The sequence below is a fragment of the Panthera pardus genome, unplaced genomic scaffold, assembly GCF_024362965.1.
Source record: "Panthera pardus isolate Hobbes unplaced genomic scaffold, ASM2436296v1 HiC_scaffold_17, whole genome shotgun sequence".
NCBI lineage: Eukaryota > Metazoa > Chordata > Mammalia > Carnivora > Felidae > Panthera > Panthera pardus.
This window is the reverse complement of record NW_026526732.1, coordinates 9,984,276-9,999,347: the sequence shown is the minus strand read 5'-3', so window position 1 is coordinate 9,999,347 and position 15,072 is coordinate 9,984,276. Positions and strand designations below refer to the sequence as shown.

General features: G+C 41.7%; 1 protein-coding gene across 4 annotated transcripts in view; it reads left to right on the top strand.

Annotated features, from left to right (window-relative positions):
* The window catches only part of SNX9 (sorting nexin 9), a 125,151-nt gene that overhangs the window by 48,077 nt on the left and 62,002 nt on the right, over window positions 1-15,072 (top strand). For all 4 annotated transcript variants that reach the window (XM_019412667.2, XM_053904317.1, XM_053904319.1 and 1 more), the window contains exons 2-4: window positions 9,435-9,521; window positions 12,021-12,095; window positions 13,367-13,492. In XM_019412667.2, coding sequence (XP_019268212.1) covers window positions 9,435-9,521; window positions 12,021-12,095; window positions 13,367-13,492 — 288 coding nt within the window. The remainder of the gene's footprint in view (window positions 1-9,434; window positions 9,522-12,020; window positions 12,096-13,366; window positions 13,493-15,072) is intronic.

Genomic DNA, 15,072 nt, shown 5'->3' with positions numbered 1-15,072 from the left:
CAAGAAATTAATCTGAGGACTGAGGGAGCAAAACTACACAACCAGAGGTGAAAAAAACCACACTGGGGAGGGTAGGGGCTACAAAGGTTGGTTTGGGGGAGAAGACAACTGTGGATGCTGCAGTGGGGAGGGAGCCCTGACCATAGAGAAAGGAGAGAGAGAAATAGTGAAAGCGTGCATAGTGGACCGCACACGGAACACTCTTCCCCAAAACCATTGACTGGGAAAAGCAGAGGGGCTTCTGCCACACGTTGTCATGAGCAGCAGAGCGCAGAGTCTGAAGCTTTACAAGTCTGCGCCATTGCTAGTGTCTGGCAGGCGGTGCTCCTGTGGGAAGGAGGGTGGAGACCCAGGGGTGGACAGTGTAGCCTGAGGATCCCCTGGGTCACACAGGGAGAAACAGTTCCTCTGCTTGGAGTGCATTTGGGAGTGGCGGCCTCTCTGGGGATAGAAAGAACCAGTGGCACCAGTGTGCTGCCCAGTTTCCTAGCATAGGAACAGAGACACCAGCTGAGGGCAGCAAATCTTGGCGCCAACTTAGTGCAGAGCTTTACCATAAACTCCCAACTGCTGCATGATCCTGTGACAAACTGGCAAACAGCAAAAAGTGTGGCAGGACTCTCCCCCAGAGTATCAGCGTGGGTCTGTGTCACGCAGGTAAAATTTGGAGTTTGGAGTTTGGAAACCCAGCCGTATGCCTGAGATACAACACAGGAGTACTGTGCCATGCAGCAGGCAGACAGCCTGGATGCCGGCAGGGTGAAGGCAGGGGTCTGACAAAAGCTGGGGACACAAGAAAGGTGATAGTTTGCTTCTCTGTGAGGGCTTCCTAAAAAGTGGAGGAAGCTCCCGGCTCCAGGGACAAAAGAGCAGGATGACACCATTCCTTCCCTTCCCCATCAGCGTTGACCGACTTCAGTGCCATCCAGTGGGGGCTGGAGCTGCTTACACCAACACCCCCCCACACCCCCGACCTCCACCTATGCCCTGCAGGTGCATCTCTACTAGAGCAAGTCCACCTGAGAATCAGTCCAGCAGGTCCCACCCCCAGAAGACCTGTTCAGATGCCTCACAGGCACCAAGTCTGATGATCATAGAGTGCTGCAAAGCTTCACTTCTAGGGGAAATAGGATCTAGCTTCCCTTTTTTTTGGGGGGGGGAATCTTCTTTTATAGGCAGACCAAAACACACCTAGGATCTAGCTTCCCATCACCCCCCAACCTTTTTTTTGACCTCTTAGTAACATAGCCATTACATTCAGGAGCAGGAATATAACAGGCTTTCCTAACAATCACACCAAAAAACTGACCCAGACAAAATGACAAGATGGAGGAATTTAACCCCAAAAGGAAGAACAGAAAGTCACGGTCAGGGGTTTAATCAATACAGATACAAGGAAGATGTCTGAACCAGAATTTAAAACAGTAATCATACGGGTACTAGCTGGGCTTGAGAAGAGCATAGGAGACACTAAAGACTCCCACTGCAGAGATAAAAGAATTAAAAACTAGTCAGGCCGAAATAAAAAATGCTATAACCGAGATGCAAAGCTGAATGGATGCAATGACAGTGAAGATGGATGAAGCAGAGGAATGAATCCGTGATATAGAAAATAAAATTATGGAAAATAGGCTGAAAAGAAAGGGAAAGGTATTGGATCACAAATGTAGACTTAGGGAACTCCGAGACTCCTGAAGGCATAATAATATTTGTAGCATTGGAGTCCTAGAAGAAGAAGAGAAAGAAAAAGGAGCAGAAGGTTTACTTGAGTAACTATAGCTGACAACTTCCCTAATCCGTGGAAGAAAACAGACATCGAAATCCAGGAAGCACAGAGAACTCCCATTAAATTCAACAATAGCCAGCCATCAACAAGACATATCATAGTCAGATTCACAAAATACACAGACAAGGAAAGAATTCTGAAAGCAGCAAAGGAAAAAAAGTCCTTAACCTACAAGGGAAAACAGATCAGGTTCACAGCAGATCTGTCCAAGGAAGCTTGGCAAGCCTGCAGGGAGTGGCATGATCTGTTCAATGTGCTGAATGGGAAAAATATGCAGCTAAAATACTTTATCCACCAAGGCTGTCATTCAGAATAGTAGGAGAGATAAAGAGTTTCCAAGACAAAAACTGAAGGAGTTTATGACCACTAAACCAGCCCTGCAAGAAATATTAAAGGGCCTCTTTGAATGGGGGGAAAAAGACCAAGAGCAACAAAGACTAGAAAGGAACAGAGAACATCACCAGAAACACCAACTCTACAGGTAACACAATGGCACTAAATTTTTATCTTTCAATAATCAATGTAATGTAAATGGACTAAATGCTCCAATCAAAAGACATAGGATAAATGGATAAAATAACAAGTCCCATCTCTTTGCTGCCTACAAGAGATGCATTTTGGACCTATAGACATCTGCAAATTGAAAGTGAGGGGATAGAGAACCATGTATCATGCTAACAAACAATAAAAGAAAGCCAGAGTAGCCATACTTATATCAGACAAACTAGATTTTAAACCAAAGATTGTAATGAGAGATGAAGAAGGGTATTATATCAAAATTAAGGGGTCTATCCATCAAGAAGATCTAACAGTTGTAAATATTTATATCCCCAACTTGAAAGTTCCCAAATATTTAAATATATAAATCAATTAATAACAAACATAAAGAAATTCATTGGTAAGTTTCAAGAGTAATGGGAGACTTTAACACCCCACTTACAACAATGGATAGATCATCTAAGCAGAAGATCAACAAGGAAACAATGGCATTGAATGACACACTGGACCAGATGGACTTAACAGATATATACAGAACATTTCATCCTAAAGCAGCAGAATACATATTCTTTTTGAGTGCATGTGAAACATTCTCCAGAATAGATCACATACTTGGTTTCAGATCAGCCCTCAACAAGTATAAAAAGACTGAGATCATACCATGCATATTTTTAGACCACAACACTATGAAACTTGGAATAAGCCTCAAGAAAAAATTTGGAAAGACCACAAGTACATGCAGATTAAAGAACATCCTTCTAAAGAATGAATGGGTTAACCAGGAGATTGTAGAAGAAATGCAAAGAAAAAAAAATACATGGAAGCAAATGAAGATGAAAATATGACAGTCTAAAACCTTTGGGATGCAGCAAAGGTGGTCCTAAGAGGGAAGTATAGGGCAATACAGGCCTACAACAAAAAGCATGAAAAGTCTCAAATACACAACCTAACTTTACACCTTAAGGAGCTAAAAAAGGAACAACAAATAAAGCCTGAAGCCAGGAGAAGAAGGGAAATAATAAAGATTAGTTCAAAAAATAAACAGTCTAGAAACAAACAAAAAACAGTAGAACAGATCAATGAAACTAAGAGCTGATTCTCTGAAAGAATTAACAAAATTGATAAGCCCTTAGCCAGACTTGTCAAAAAAAGACCCAAATAAGTGAAATCATGAACATAAGAGATCACAACCAACACCACAAAAATACAATTATAAGAGAATATTATGAAAAATTCTATGCTAACTGGGCAATCTGGAAGAAATGGACAAATTCCTAGAAACATAGAAACTACCAAAACTGAAACAGGAAAAAATAGAAAATTTAAACAGCCATAACCAACCAAGAAATTGAATCAGTAATCAAAAATCTTGCAACAAACAAAAGTCCAGGGCCAGATGGATTCCCTCGGGAATTCTACCAGACATTTAAAGAAGAGTTAATACCTATTCTTCACAAACTGTTACAAAAAATGGAAGTCAAAGGAAAACTTCCAAACTCATTCTCTGAGGCCAGCATTACCTTGATTCCAAAACCAGATAAAGACCCCCACCAAAATAGAGAATTATGGGCTAGTATCCCTGATGAATATGGATGCAGAAATTCTCAAGATACTAGCAAACTGAATCCAACAGTACATTTAAAGAATTATTTACCACAATCAAGTGAGATTTATTCCTGGGCTACAAGCATGGGTCAGTAGGCACAAGTCATTGTGATATACCACATTAATAAAAGAATGGATAAGAACCATACAGTTCTCTCAATATATGCAGAAAAAGCATTTGACAAAATACAGCATTCATTCTTGATAAAAACCCTCAACAAAGTAGGTACGACTATCCAATGGAAAAAAGACAGTCTTTTTCAACAAATGGTGCTGGGAAAACTAGACAGCAACATGCGGAAGAATGAAACTGGACCAGTTTCTTATACCATACACAAAAATAAATTAAAAATGGATGAAAGATCTAAATTTGAGACTAGAAACCATCAAAATCCTAGGGAACACAGGCAACAACCTCTTTGACATAAGCTGTAGCAACTTCTTACTAGACAAATCACCAGAAGTAGGGGAAAGAAAAGCAAAAATGAACTATTGGGACTTCATCAAGATTAAAAATCTTCTGCACTATGAAGGAAACAGTCAACAAAATTAAAAGTCAGCCTACCGAATAGGAGAAGATATTTACAAATGACATAACCTGATAAAGGGCATCCAAAATCTGTAAAAAACAAACAAACAAACTTATTGACCAAATTCAATACCCAAAAAACAAATAACCTAGTTAAGAAATGTACAGAAGACATGAATAGACATTTTTCTGAAGACATCCAGATGACCAACAGACACATGAAAAGATGCTCAACATCACTCATAATCAGGGAAATACAAAGCAAAACCACAATGAGATACCACCTCATACTTGACAGAATGGCTAAAATTAACTCCAGGAAACAACAGATGCTGGTGAGGATGTGGAGCAAAGGGAACCCTCTAGCACTGTTGGTGGGAATGCAAACTGATGCAGCCAGTTGGAGGTTCCTCAAAATGTTAAAAAGAAAAAAAAAGAACTACCCTATGATCTAGCAATTGCACCACTAGGTATTTCCCCAAAGGATACAAAAATATAGATTCAAAGGGATACGTGAACCCTGATTTTATAACAGCATTATCAACAATAGCCAAACTATGGAAACAACCCTAGTGTCCATCAATTGATGAATGGATAAAAAAGATGTGGTATATGTATACAATGGAATATTACTCAGCCATCAAAAAAACCCCGAAATCTTGTCATTTGCAACGCTGTAGGTGGAGCTCGAGTGTATTGTGTTAAGTGAAATAAGTCAGAGAAGGACAAATATCATATGATTTCACTCATGTGGGATTTAGGAAACAAAACAGATGAACATATGGGATGGGGAAAAAAGAGGGAAGAAATCATAAGAGACTCTTAATGATAGAGAATAAATAGGGTTGGTGGAAGGGAGGTAGGGTGGGGATGGGGTAGATGGATGATGGGTATTAAGGGGGGGCACTTGTGATGAGCACTAGGTGTTATATGTCAGTGATAAACCACTAAATTCTACTCCTGAAACTGATATTACACTATGTGTTAACTAACTAGAATTTAAATGAAAATTTGGAAAAAAAAAAAAACCCACAGGACATAGGAATAAGCTACGATTTCACAAAAAGTCAAATGAGTGTGCTTAAGTAAAACAAGTTTGGCATTTGGAAAGGTGAACTAGTTATATAGAAATATCACTTACATGCAAAACTTCTGGTCTCAAGGGTGTCAAATTAATAAATCTGTCCATCCCTTGAATTTTTTTTTAGCTTTTACTTGAGTGTCTCTGTTTTTAAAATGAGGTAGCTGCATTGCTGAAGATGGGCTGCTTCCCCCCAAAGATTTAATTGTGATTTATGTGAAACCAGAGAATCAGATCCTTAAGAATGGGGGCTTGCCTTCTGCATTCTTACTGCCTTATGGACTTTTTTGCTGACAGTTTTTTGGTCATCTTGAACTGTTTAATTCTTTCTTGTTCATTTTAGGTTCTAGTGTTTTGTTTTTTGTTTTGCAAAATAGGAAATGCAGTAGTATATTTCTGTCTAGTGTTGCTCTTTATTTAGAATGTCCTTTTAATAAATTCTGTGGTTTGGGATTATTGGTTTGTATCAGCTTGGATCTCTTGTTTGTGCGACAGAATCTGAACTCACATTAGCGTAGGCACACAAAAAAATCCATTGGCTCTTGTGACTGAGAGGTCCACAAGCACAAGTAGCCTCAGGCTTGTCCTTCAAGTGATCTCCTTGGGACACTCTCTCTCTGCCATTCCACTCCACCAAAGATGGACCTTCTCCATACCTCAACTAGTTAGCCATTGGCGACATTTTCAGAGAAAATTAACCATCCATGCTCCGCAGCAGCTGTATATTTCTAGGAAAGAGTTCGAATTCTTCCTGTTCGGGTTATATGCTCACCAATCACTTAGAGTCAAGGCAGGAACAGTTTCCAGAAAGAAGAGATGTGAAGCAGACAGAATAGTAGATGTTTACAACCTGGTCAAGAGGACTGAATATTTTTATACCTGTCTCTCTTCTCTCAAAAGGAAATCTGTGTTAAGGATGATGGATTATGCACATATCAGGTGTGTGGCAGCACGTTTAGTATTCCAGTGCCTGGAACGTTGAGAGCTTTGGATCTGCTAATGTTTATTTGCCTGTAGCCAGATAACGGAGCTTGTGTTTAAGGCTGCTGTCTACTATCTCTTGACCTTCGTCTGAAATACTTTCTGGTATTGCTATTGAAGAGATTAGTTACTGTTGACGGCGTGTGTTCCGCATACGGTATCACATCATCTGCCCAGGATGTGTGTAGACACTTAGCTCCCGAAAATACTTGAATCATTTCTTAAAGTGTAGCCAGTACTGGGGAAAGCAGTATCAAAGACTGGAGTTTTCCGGAGTGCCTGGGTGGCTCAGTCGGTTGGACGTCCGAATTTGGCTCAGGTCATGATCTCACGGTCCGTGAGTTCGAGCCCCGCGTCGGGCTCTGTGCTGACAGCTCAGGGCCTGGAGCCTGCTTCGGACTCTGTGTCTCCCTCTCTCTCTGCCCCTCCGCCACTCACAGTTTGTCTGTCTCTCTCTAGAAAAATAAATAGACGTTAAATTTTTTTTTTAAAAATGGGCTTTTTCTGTCAAAGGCGGCATGAAAGAAACATAGTGGGACTGATGGGCAGTGGGGGTGGGGGTGAGCCTCTTCAAATACTGTCAGTGGTAGAGACGGGGGAAATGGGAGGTGATGGGGGAGAGAGGGAGAAGTCAGACGGAAGCCAGATACAGGGATGGGAATAAAAACGGAGGTAATGGGGGACAGCGCCCCAAGGCTTTGAAGACAGCACTTCCAGGCCACCTGAACTTGATAAGATCAGAGGAGTTGCTGAAATTTGTTTTCTCTTGACATGTTACGCTCATTTGGGGAGGTGCTTTTTTTTGTGTTCTCTTTTGTGTTCTTTTGTTCTCCAAAATTTCTTCCCATTCTAATTTTTAAGAAGCATCTCTAGGTGTTTGTTTTTTAATAAGGCTTAAATCAGTGTTTATGTAAACCTGTAATGTTTGTATACATTTTTCCATGCCATGCCAAACCAAAAGATGGTTTCCAGCCATCTTTTCCATGGCTAACGTTCAGTCATATTTAAATGTGTAAGGGGGTGTCCATTTTTAGGTTTTCACTTGTTTCACCAAGTCACAAGTTTGATACACAAGTTTTGGCACACAGGAAGAGGCTTTGGTATTCTGTATTGGGGCTTAGATTTAGCCGGATTAAAAAATTGTTAGCCAAGATTCTTAAAAAAAAGCAATAACAAAACAGCAGGTTCCACGTCTGGCTCTTGTGTGCACACCAGGGCCCTTCCCAGGAAGCCCGCAGCCCTGGGGGTTGTGTCCTGGCCCCAAGGACCCTCCTCACCCCCCTCACACATTTATGTGCACCTGCCCTCATTGCATGAGGAATTGAGATTGGGGTGACATGGTTTTTAAAAAGTACCCCCCAATGGGACTAGAAGAATTCTATCTTCTTTTGCAGCTGTATGAGAAAAAAGACATCACAGTTTCGTTGTCCTTGTAATGACCTCAGGACAGCTGTCATGCTCACAGAGTTCTCAGTGGTTGCGACCTGCCCCCTCAGCCCCCTTCCTAGCCTCTCTGGACAGAAGTCCAGGAGGATGCCATTCTGTGACTGACAGACAGTAAACTAGCATTTGCTTCTAACGTTTTGTAATGAAAAAAAAATCTCAACCATGTAGAAAAATCAGAATCCTTTTCCTTTGAACACCATCAACCTACCATCTAGATTCTGTAAATAACATTCTGCTATACCTGCTTTATTGCATTTTCATGCGTCAGTCCATCTTATTATTCTTAATGGGTTTCAAAATAAATTAGTATTTGGAGTTTTTTTTTTTTTTTCTTTAACCTTTTATCATTAGATGTGAATCCTTAATCCTTGTTCTAAGGATTTCAGGCATCATTAAGCAAGTGTGGGGAGAGTTCACTGGCAAGAACAGTTCTCACCATATGGTGGGTGTTCAGTAAATATTTGTTAAGTGAGTGCAGTTCCATTAGTCCTGTTTGACTAGCCCTGTGCATATACTTGAACTTGCTGCTTGGGACAGTTACTTTGAAAATAAACCCTATGCTTCCTAGGTACATGTTATCCCCAGTTTATGATGGACCTTCTTTTATGAGATAATCCATGAAAGACAAATATTTAGAATTTGAAGCGCATTAAAAATATATATTCACTAAATACTACAAAAGTATATATAAGACATGTTTTTTACAACACTGATTGTCTTGGAATATGTGCGTGGCAGAATTCCTGGGAATTCTGCACAGCTGCTCACGTCAACCAAAACAGCTTTCCTTTAGTCAGTTTTCCACGAAGTTACGATTTTATTGCAGGGAACGTTTGCAAATCACAGCTGTTAGGTTACCTGGCCAGTATGCACAGCCCTGTGTAGATCACTGCATAGTAGGAAGTATTCTAGTAGAAGTATGTAAATACATCTTGCCACCCACATCTGAAATTCTGAGTTCAGTTGGCCAGGGGTACTGCATTATTAAAATTCATCCCAGTGGCTCTAGATAAAGCATAGTGAACATTTTCACTGCCAGGGAATAATCTAAACATGTATGAATCTTACGTGTGTGTGTGTGTGTGTGTGTGTGTGTGTGTGTGTTCTTTCAGTCCCTGAGAGTGAGTGGGCCCAGAATGAACGGATATCTCTATTTCCACTTCTCACCTCTTTAAAGAAAAGGTGTGCTTCCCACCCCTCCCCACCCCCCCACCCCCGCCGATGAAACAAGTGTATTTTGAGAACACCTTGGGGGCTGATCTCTAAATGCAGCGTGGGCCACCCTTCTTCTTTCCAAAACAGTAGGGGCTCTCATTCTTGGTGTCCTTTTTCCTCACAATAGGGCTGATGAATCATTTTGGTGATATGTCTTCCTTTATTTCAAAATAACCACAGCCATGAAGTGTTTGTTCATTACCAGCATGTTTACAAAGTGGACAATAAAGGTTGTTTTTTTTACTGTTAAGTTTATGTTTGTAACTTCCTCTGCTTGTCTCTATTCCCAATAGGCTCGGGTTATGTATGATTTTGCTGCTGAACCTGGAAATAACGAACTGACGGTTAATGAAGGAGAAATCATCACAATTACAAATCCGGTAAGACAACTATTAGGTTTAAACCCGATTGTCTCTTAAGGATTTAATAAATTGATCATTCACACCGACACGAATTTTTTTTCTGGCGCTCATGAAGTATTGATGATGAGGTAAGACTCTATTTTATAAACATTGATAAAAGTTAAGTCCTCTAAAGGTAGTTGGATGGGGTTCCATCAGACAGAAATGGAAAGAGACATCCCAGCCAGATCCCAGCCAGATCACAGGTACAGAGATTAGAACGTATTCAGTGTTTCTTGGAAGTCACAGCTATTGTTGGTTGACAGCCCTACGAGCCAGATGTTTGGCTGATACTACACGTGTGTTCTTGAATGTGTTTTCCCCATGAACTCCATGAGCTAAGGACTTCTCATCTCTGTTTTACAAATGAGGGTAATGAGACATAGAGGTTAAGCAACTTGCTCAAGATCATTTTGCCTGCTAGTGGCGGGGCAAGGATTCAAAGCCACATCTGTTGAGCCTCTGAGCCTCTGCTCTTGCTCTCTGCTGGGAACACTACACGTAAACAAGGGTTCCCAAGGGTACAGGGTACACGTAGGCCAGTAGCAGACAGGCTAAGAAAACTGGCTCTTAGCCAGATCGGATAGGACCTGTGGGCCAGGCTGTAGACCTTGGGCTTCATCTGTAAGTAGTGGATTCTTTTAAGAGCTTTGCTTGGTTTTTATTGTTGATGCTGTCGTAGGCAGGTGGCGAGATGACACCTGCACTTCAGGGAAATTAACCTAGCAGAGGTATGTTGAACGAACTGGTGTGGCTGGAGTCTGGGGATGCGCCTTTCGGCGGTAGCAACAGGAGTTGGAAAAAGCTAGACACGGCAGGCTTTGTGGAGTCAGCCCCAGAGGACTTGGTGCCAGGTTAGATACTGGTGGGAGAAAAGAGGCAAGGATCCATAAGGTTTTTGGCTCTGACCTTTAACCTAAGAGAATGGTAGATTTATTAAAGTATACGAGTCATGAAGAAGAGCTTCTTTGGAAAGGTTAAATGAGTTTCTTGTTGGATGTGTAGAGTTTGAAGAAAAGCGAATAATTAGCCCTTCCCTGTAGCTTTGCATCATAAAAATGGAAATGCCGAGCTGGGGGTAAGAGCTGGGAATAGGCCAGCTCCCTGGACACCTCAGGGAGTAGCCTGTGAGAAGGGTTGCCAGGACAACCGAGAGGCACTGGGAAGGAAAGGGGGAGATGCTGGGGCTCCCCCAGGTGGGAGGGACCGAGGGCAGCACGGAGACCAGGGACAGAGGACAGCGAATGAGCAAGAGAATGATGGTTTCTTAATATTGGTACTGTTTTCAAAACTTGTCTTCTGTGCTTTAGATACAGAAAAGAATCACTGGGTAGGAACAGTATATGAGCTTTAGATAATACACCAGGTGTAGATAAGTAACTAGGTCCTATTTTTAATCATAGGAGAAATTAAAGATTCTTTACCCTTCTGATTTTTCTTAATGGAGAAATCATCTTGGTTTCTTGGTAAAATAGTATTGAATTTAAGTTGCTGTCATGGTTACAAATGGACAAAGTTGTGGCTTAAAGTGATTTTTGAAGAAGAATGTGTTATCTAGATTCAGGTAGTTATTAACTAAGACACGATTTATGAACTTAGGACAACTCTTACTATTATAAGGTGAAAAGGTAGGTCTTTGTTGAAATAATAGATTGGAAAGTGGGAATTCTGGTATAGAGGACTTTATTATTTAATATTGTTTATCCAGAAGAGCTAAGGAACCATGGATCGGTTAGCTTTTCCTAAACAGCAGGCAATCTCAAAGCTTAGTGGCTTAATCGAAAAACCTTTTGCCACTTTGCTCAAGAACTTATGGGTTGGCTGGATGGTTCTACTGACCTGAGATGCCTCTCCTGTCTTCAGTCACCTGGTGGGCAGCTCTGGGCCAAGTGCTTTAACCTGCGCCTATGCATGTGCCTGGCGATTCCCCTCCTGGTGGCTGACTTTGGTTGGGGCAACAAGGAAATTGGGCCTTTTTTTGTCATCATCCGGCAACCCAGATTATTCCCACAGCAGCTCTTTTGGAAAAAGTGTGCAAAGCCCCTTGAGGCCAGACTCTGAACTCACCCCGTATTATTTCCACCTCATTCTGTTGGCCATAGAGGTCACCAAGCACATCACGGCTTCCAGAGGGGGTGGTATCCTTCTGCCTCTTGACAGTCGGAGCTGCGAACCGACTGCCACCAGTCTGCCACCAACCGATAAATAGAAAGGAATTACACGATGATGGCATTCTGTTCTGTTGAATAGGCTACTCTGCAATCTTCATTACTTGTTTAATGTTTTCAGATTATATCATTTTCTAAAGTAAAAGAGAAGCCTTAGGAATTTAAAATTTTGAACAGTGTTAGATCGGTGGGAATAAAGAGCTTTACGTTAATTATTTTTTCCTGTATGACAACTCCCGAAGCAAAATTTTGCAGGCAACTCCAACTGTAATCTTGGTCTTTTTTCTTTTCTCTTTTTAAACGTTACTAGGATGTTGGTGGAGGATGGCTAGAAGGAAGAAACAGCAAAGGAGAACGAGGGCTTGTTCCCACAGACTATGTCGAAGTAAGAACTTATTGTCCTATAGTAAAACCTGGTCTTTGTCAAACGTCTTTTTATGAATTATGGAAAGTAGCAACTTTATTTTTAATCAGAAAGTTTCCACTGTAAAAGTAATAGCTGGTAATTATGTAAAATGTGAACAATACATTGAAGTAGAACTAAGAAAAAATATTACCTATAGACCTGTGCTCCAAAGAGTGACTCCATATTTAGATTAAGTTCCTTTTAGGGAGAGCAACTTTTAAGTACTCTGAATAAATGCCCCTATTTTTCCTGTGTTTATATTGTGTAATAGCTGCTGCCTATAATACTGTTTACATTACAGAGTTCATTCACAAAGTTTAAAAAGATTTTTTTTTTTTTTTTTTTGAAGTAGTTCTCTTCTCTCTGTGCTGGTTCCGGACATATCTCTTCAGTTCCTTCTCCCCATTTCCATAGACCGAGGGCCTTGGATGAACTAACTTCTGGGACCTATTGCCTGGTTTTAAGCTGTGTTCCCATAGATGCCAAGGATAGTGTTACAGCATCTGGGAGGAGCCTCCCAGCCTGGGACACACCCACTCAGCTGACACCCCCCCCCCCCAGCCCACCCTGAGCCAGCCTCCTGGCGCCCCCTGCTGGTTGTCTGTAGGTCACTCAAAATTGAGTCCTGGGTACTGAGCTTGCCTTTCCACTCAGGTGACTGAAACTAAGGTGGCCTGGTGCCCTGGGAGTAAAACTGAACAAGAACAAGGTGCCTATGGTTCCTCTCCAGCAGAGAGGAATAATGCCCTGGGAGGATGTTTACCTGGGCACTGCCTGCAGAATGGGAAGACTGTCTGTCTGTTGTTCTGATCGAGAGTTGGGGTGGGGAGTTTTGAACCCTCTGGAGAATCTGATGAAATCTGGGGCCCTTCTCTCGGAAATATGTGCACGTGCATGTACCCCAACCTCTTCTGTAGAGTTCCACAGGGTTCATGGGCCCCTGGACTCAGTCCACCTGTCTTATACTTATGTTGTGCTTTACCTCGGTGCACTGTGTATTCAGGACTCTAAAAATAGACAAGAATGAGAAAAATCTAAGGATTTAAGTTAGTGCTGGCATTAATTGCATTTTCTAGAACTCTGCATACTTCTAGAAAGGGATGGTTAATACAGATGTTCTGGGGCTTGCTTACCTTTTAAAAATATAAACCCCTTTTCCATAATAGATGACAACTCTTGCTTGCCCTCAGACTCTAACTCTGAAATAACCCTAATCTATGAAAGTAACTGTGGTTCTTTCTAATATTCAGATTTTGCCCAGTGATGGAAAAGACCCATTTTCTTGTGGAAATTCAGTGGCCGACCAAGCCTTCCTCGATTCTCTGTCAGCGAGTGCCACTCAGGCCAATTCATCAGCTGCCAACAGTAATAACCAGGTGAGTCTTCCGTCATCTGGCTGGACTGAGCACAGCGCATTTGTGAGAGCTTGTGATGCCTCCGAGCCATTGCCATCCCCGGAAAGCATAAACAAAATAGCTGTTAGATGTGTGTGTGGCGTTTCTGTTGGGTATTAACAAAGAACTTGCCTGTTAGGTGGGCTAAACACTTTTTAAAGATGATTATAAGAGAGAATGCAGGGTGTTCATTGAGAGTTGCTTTTAAAAGTCTGGCATGATATGAACACGGACCTTGTAAGGTACAAATATCCTCTCAAGTGGGGAAAGAAAAGCAGGGTCCTGTGCTGAGGTGATCTGTGTCAAAACTCCGCTGCAACAGGAGACGATTTCTCAGACCTTGACATGGTCGTTACACTCTCAGAGCCCCCTCGTCTTGTGGACACTACGCATGTAACAGTGGCTGCAAATCCAGCACTTAGCACTCGGTATCTTGTATTGCTTCTAGAAGACTTACAATAGTGGGATGATTTGGGAAAAATACACTGAAATTCTACATTGATTTTAAGGGAAGTTTGACCAGTTCAGGTGACTCGGCCCAGTTATTGTAAAATGATTACCTTGGGCGAGTGTCAGCACGAACAGTCAGAAGATGGACATCAAAATGTTGCCCTTCCTAAATCTTTAGAAGCAACTCGGCTTCAGGGGATGTTATTTCGTGATACTCTTTAACTACAAAAAAGGTTTTGAATTATGTGAAGCCTAATAGTCGTATCGCTTGAGAATTATTTGCGTACAGAATGTTTATATTTTAACCTTCCGAGAGAATTTCTCCAAGTGCTATTACCATATGTTAACTGCAGGTTTTACACATTTTTAGATAGCTTTTGATGGACATCCTGAGTTACAACTTAGTCTGACCCAAATACTTAAAATTCAGAGGCAGAGTGATCACCACAGTTGAGCGTTTGCCTATATTTTGTAACTCTGTAATACCTGAGGACCCTGGGCAGTTAGAGACTACGCAAGATAAAATGTGAGACAGTAGTAGTTAGGGGCACCTGGGTGGCTCGGTTGAGTGTCCCACTTGGTTTCAGTTCAGGTCATGATCCCGGGGTCGTGGGATCAAGCCCCATGTTGGGTTCTGTGCTGAGTGCGAAGCCTGCCTAAGATTCTCTCTCCTCCTCCTCCTCCCTTTGCCCCTCTCTCCTGCTTGCACTTTCTCTCTCTCTCTCAACAAAATAAAATAATATTTTTTAAACTGTGAAGCCATGGTAGTTAAACCTTCCTTGAAGTTTCACCAGGGATTCTCAGCGTGAGCCCTGTTGACCTCTGGGGACTGAGCTTCAGCTTGTGATGTTCAGCAGCACCCCTGGCCTTGATTCACTACATGCCAGTAACATCCCGTTGCCCCCAGTTGTAAGAACCAAAATTATCTGCAGATGTTGCCAGACGTCCCCTGGGCGCAAAGTCAACCAGCTGAGTTCACTGAGTTAGACAAAAACCTCAGGGAAATGGGTTTGCACTGAGTAAAAGAGAACATTTTAATAAAAGGGAATGATGTTCAGATGATCGTAGAATAAATGAAGGAGACAAAAGATGGAAATAGTCATCTTATTTTT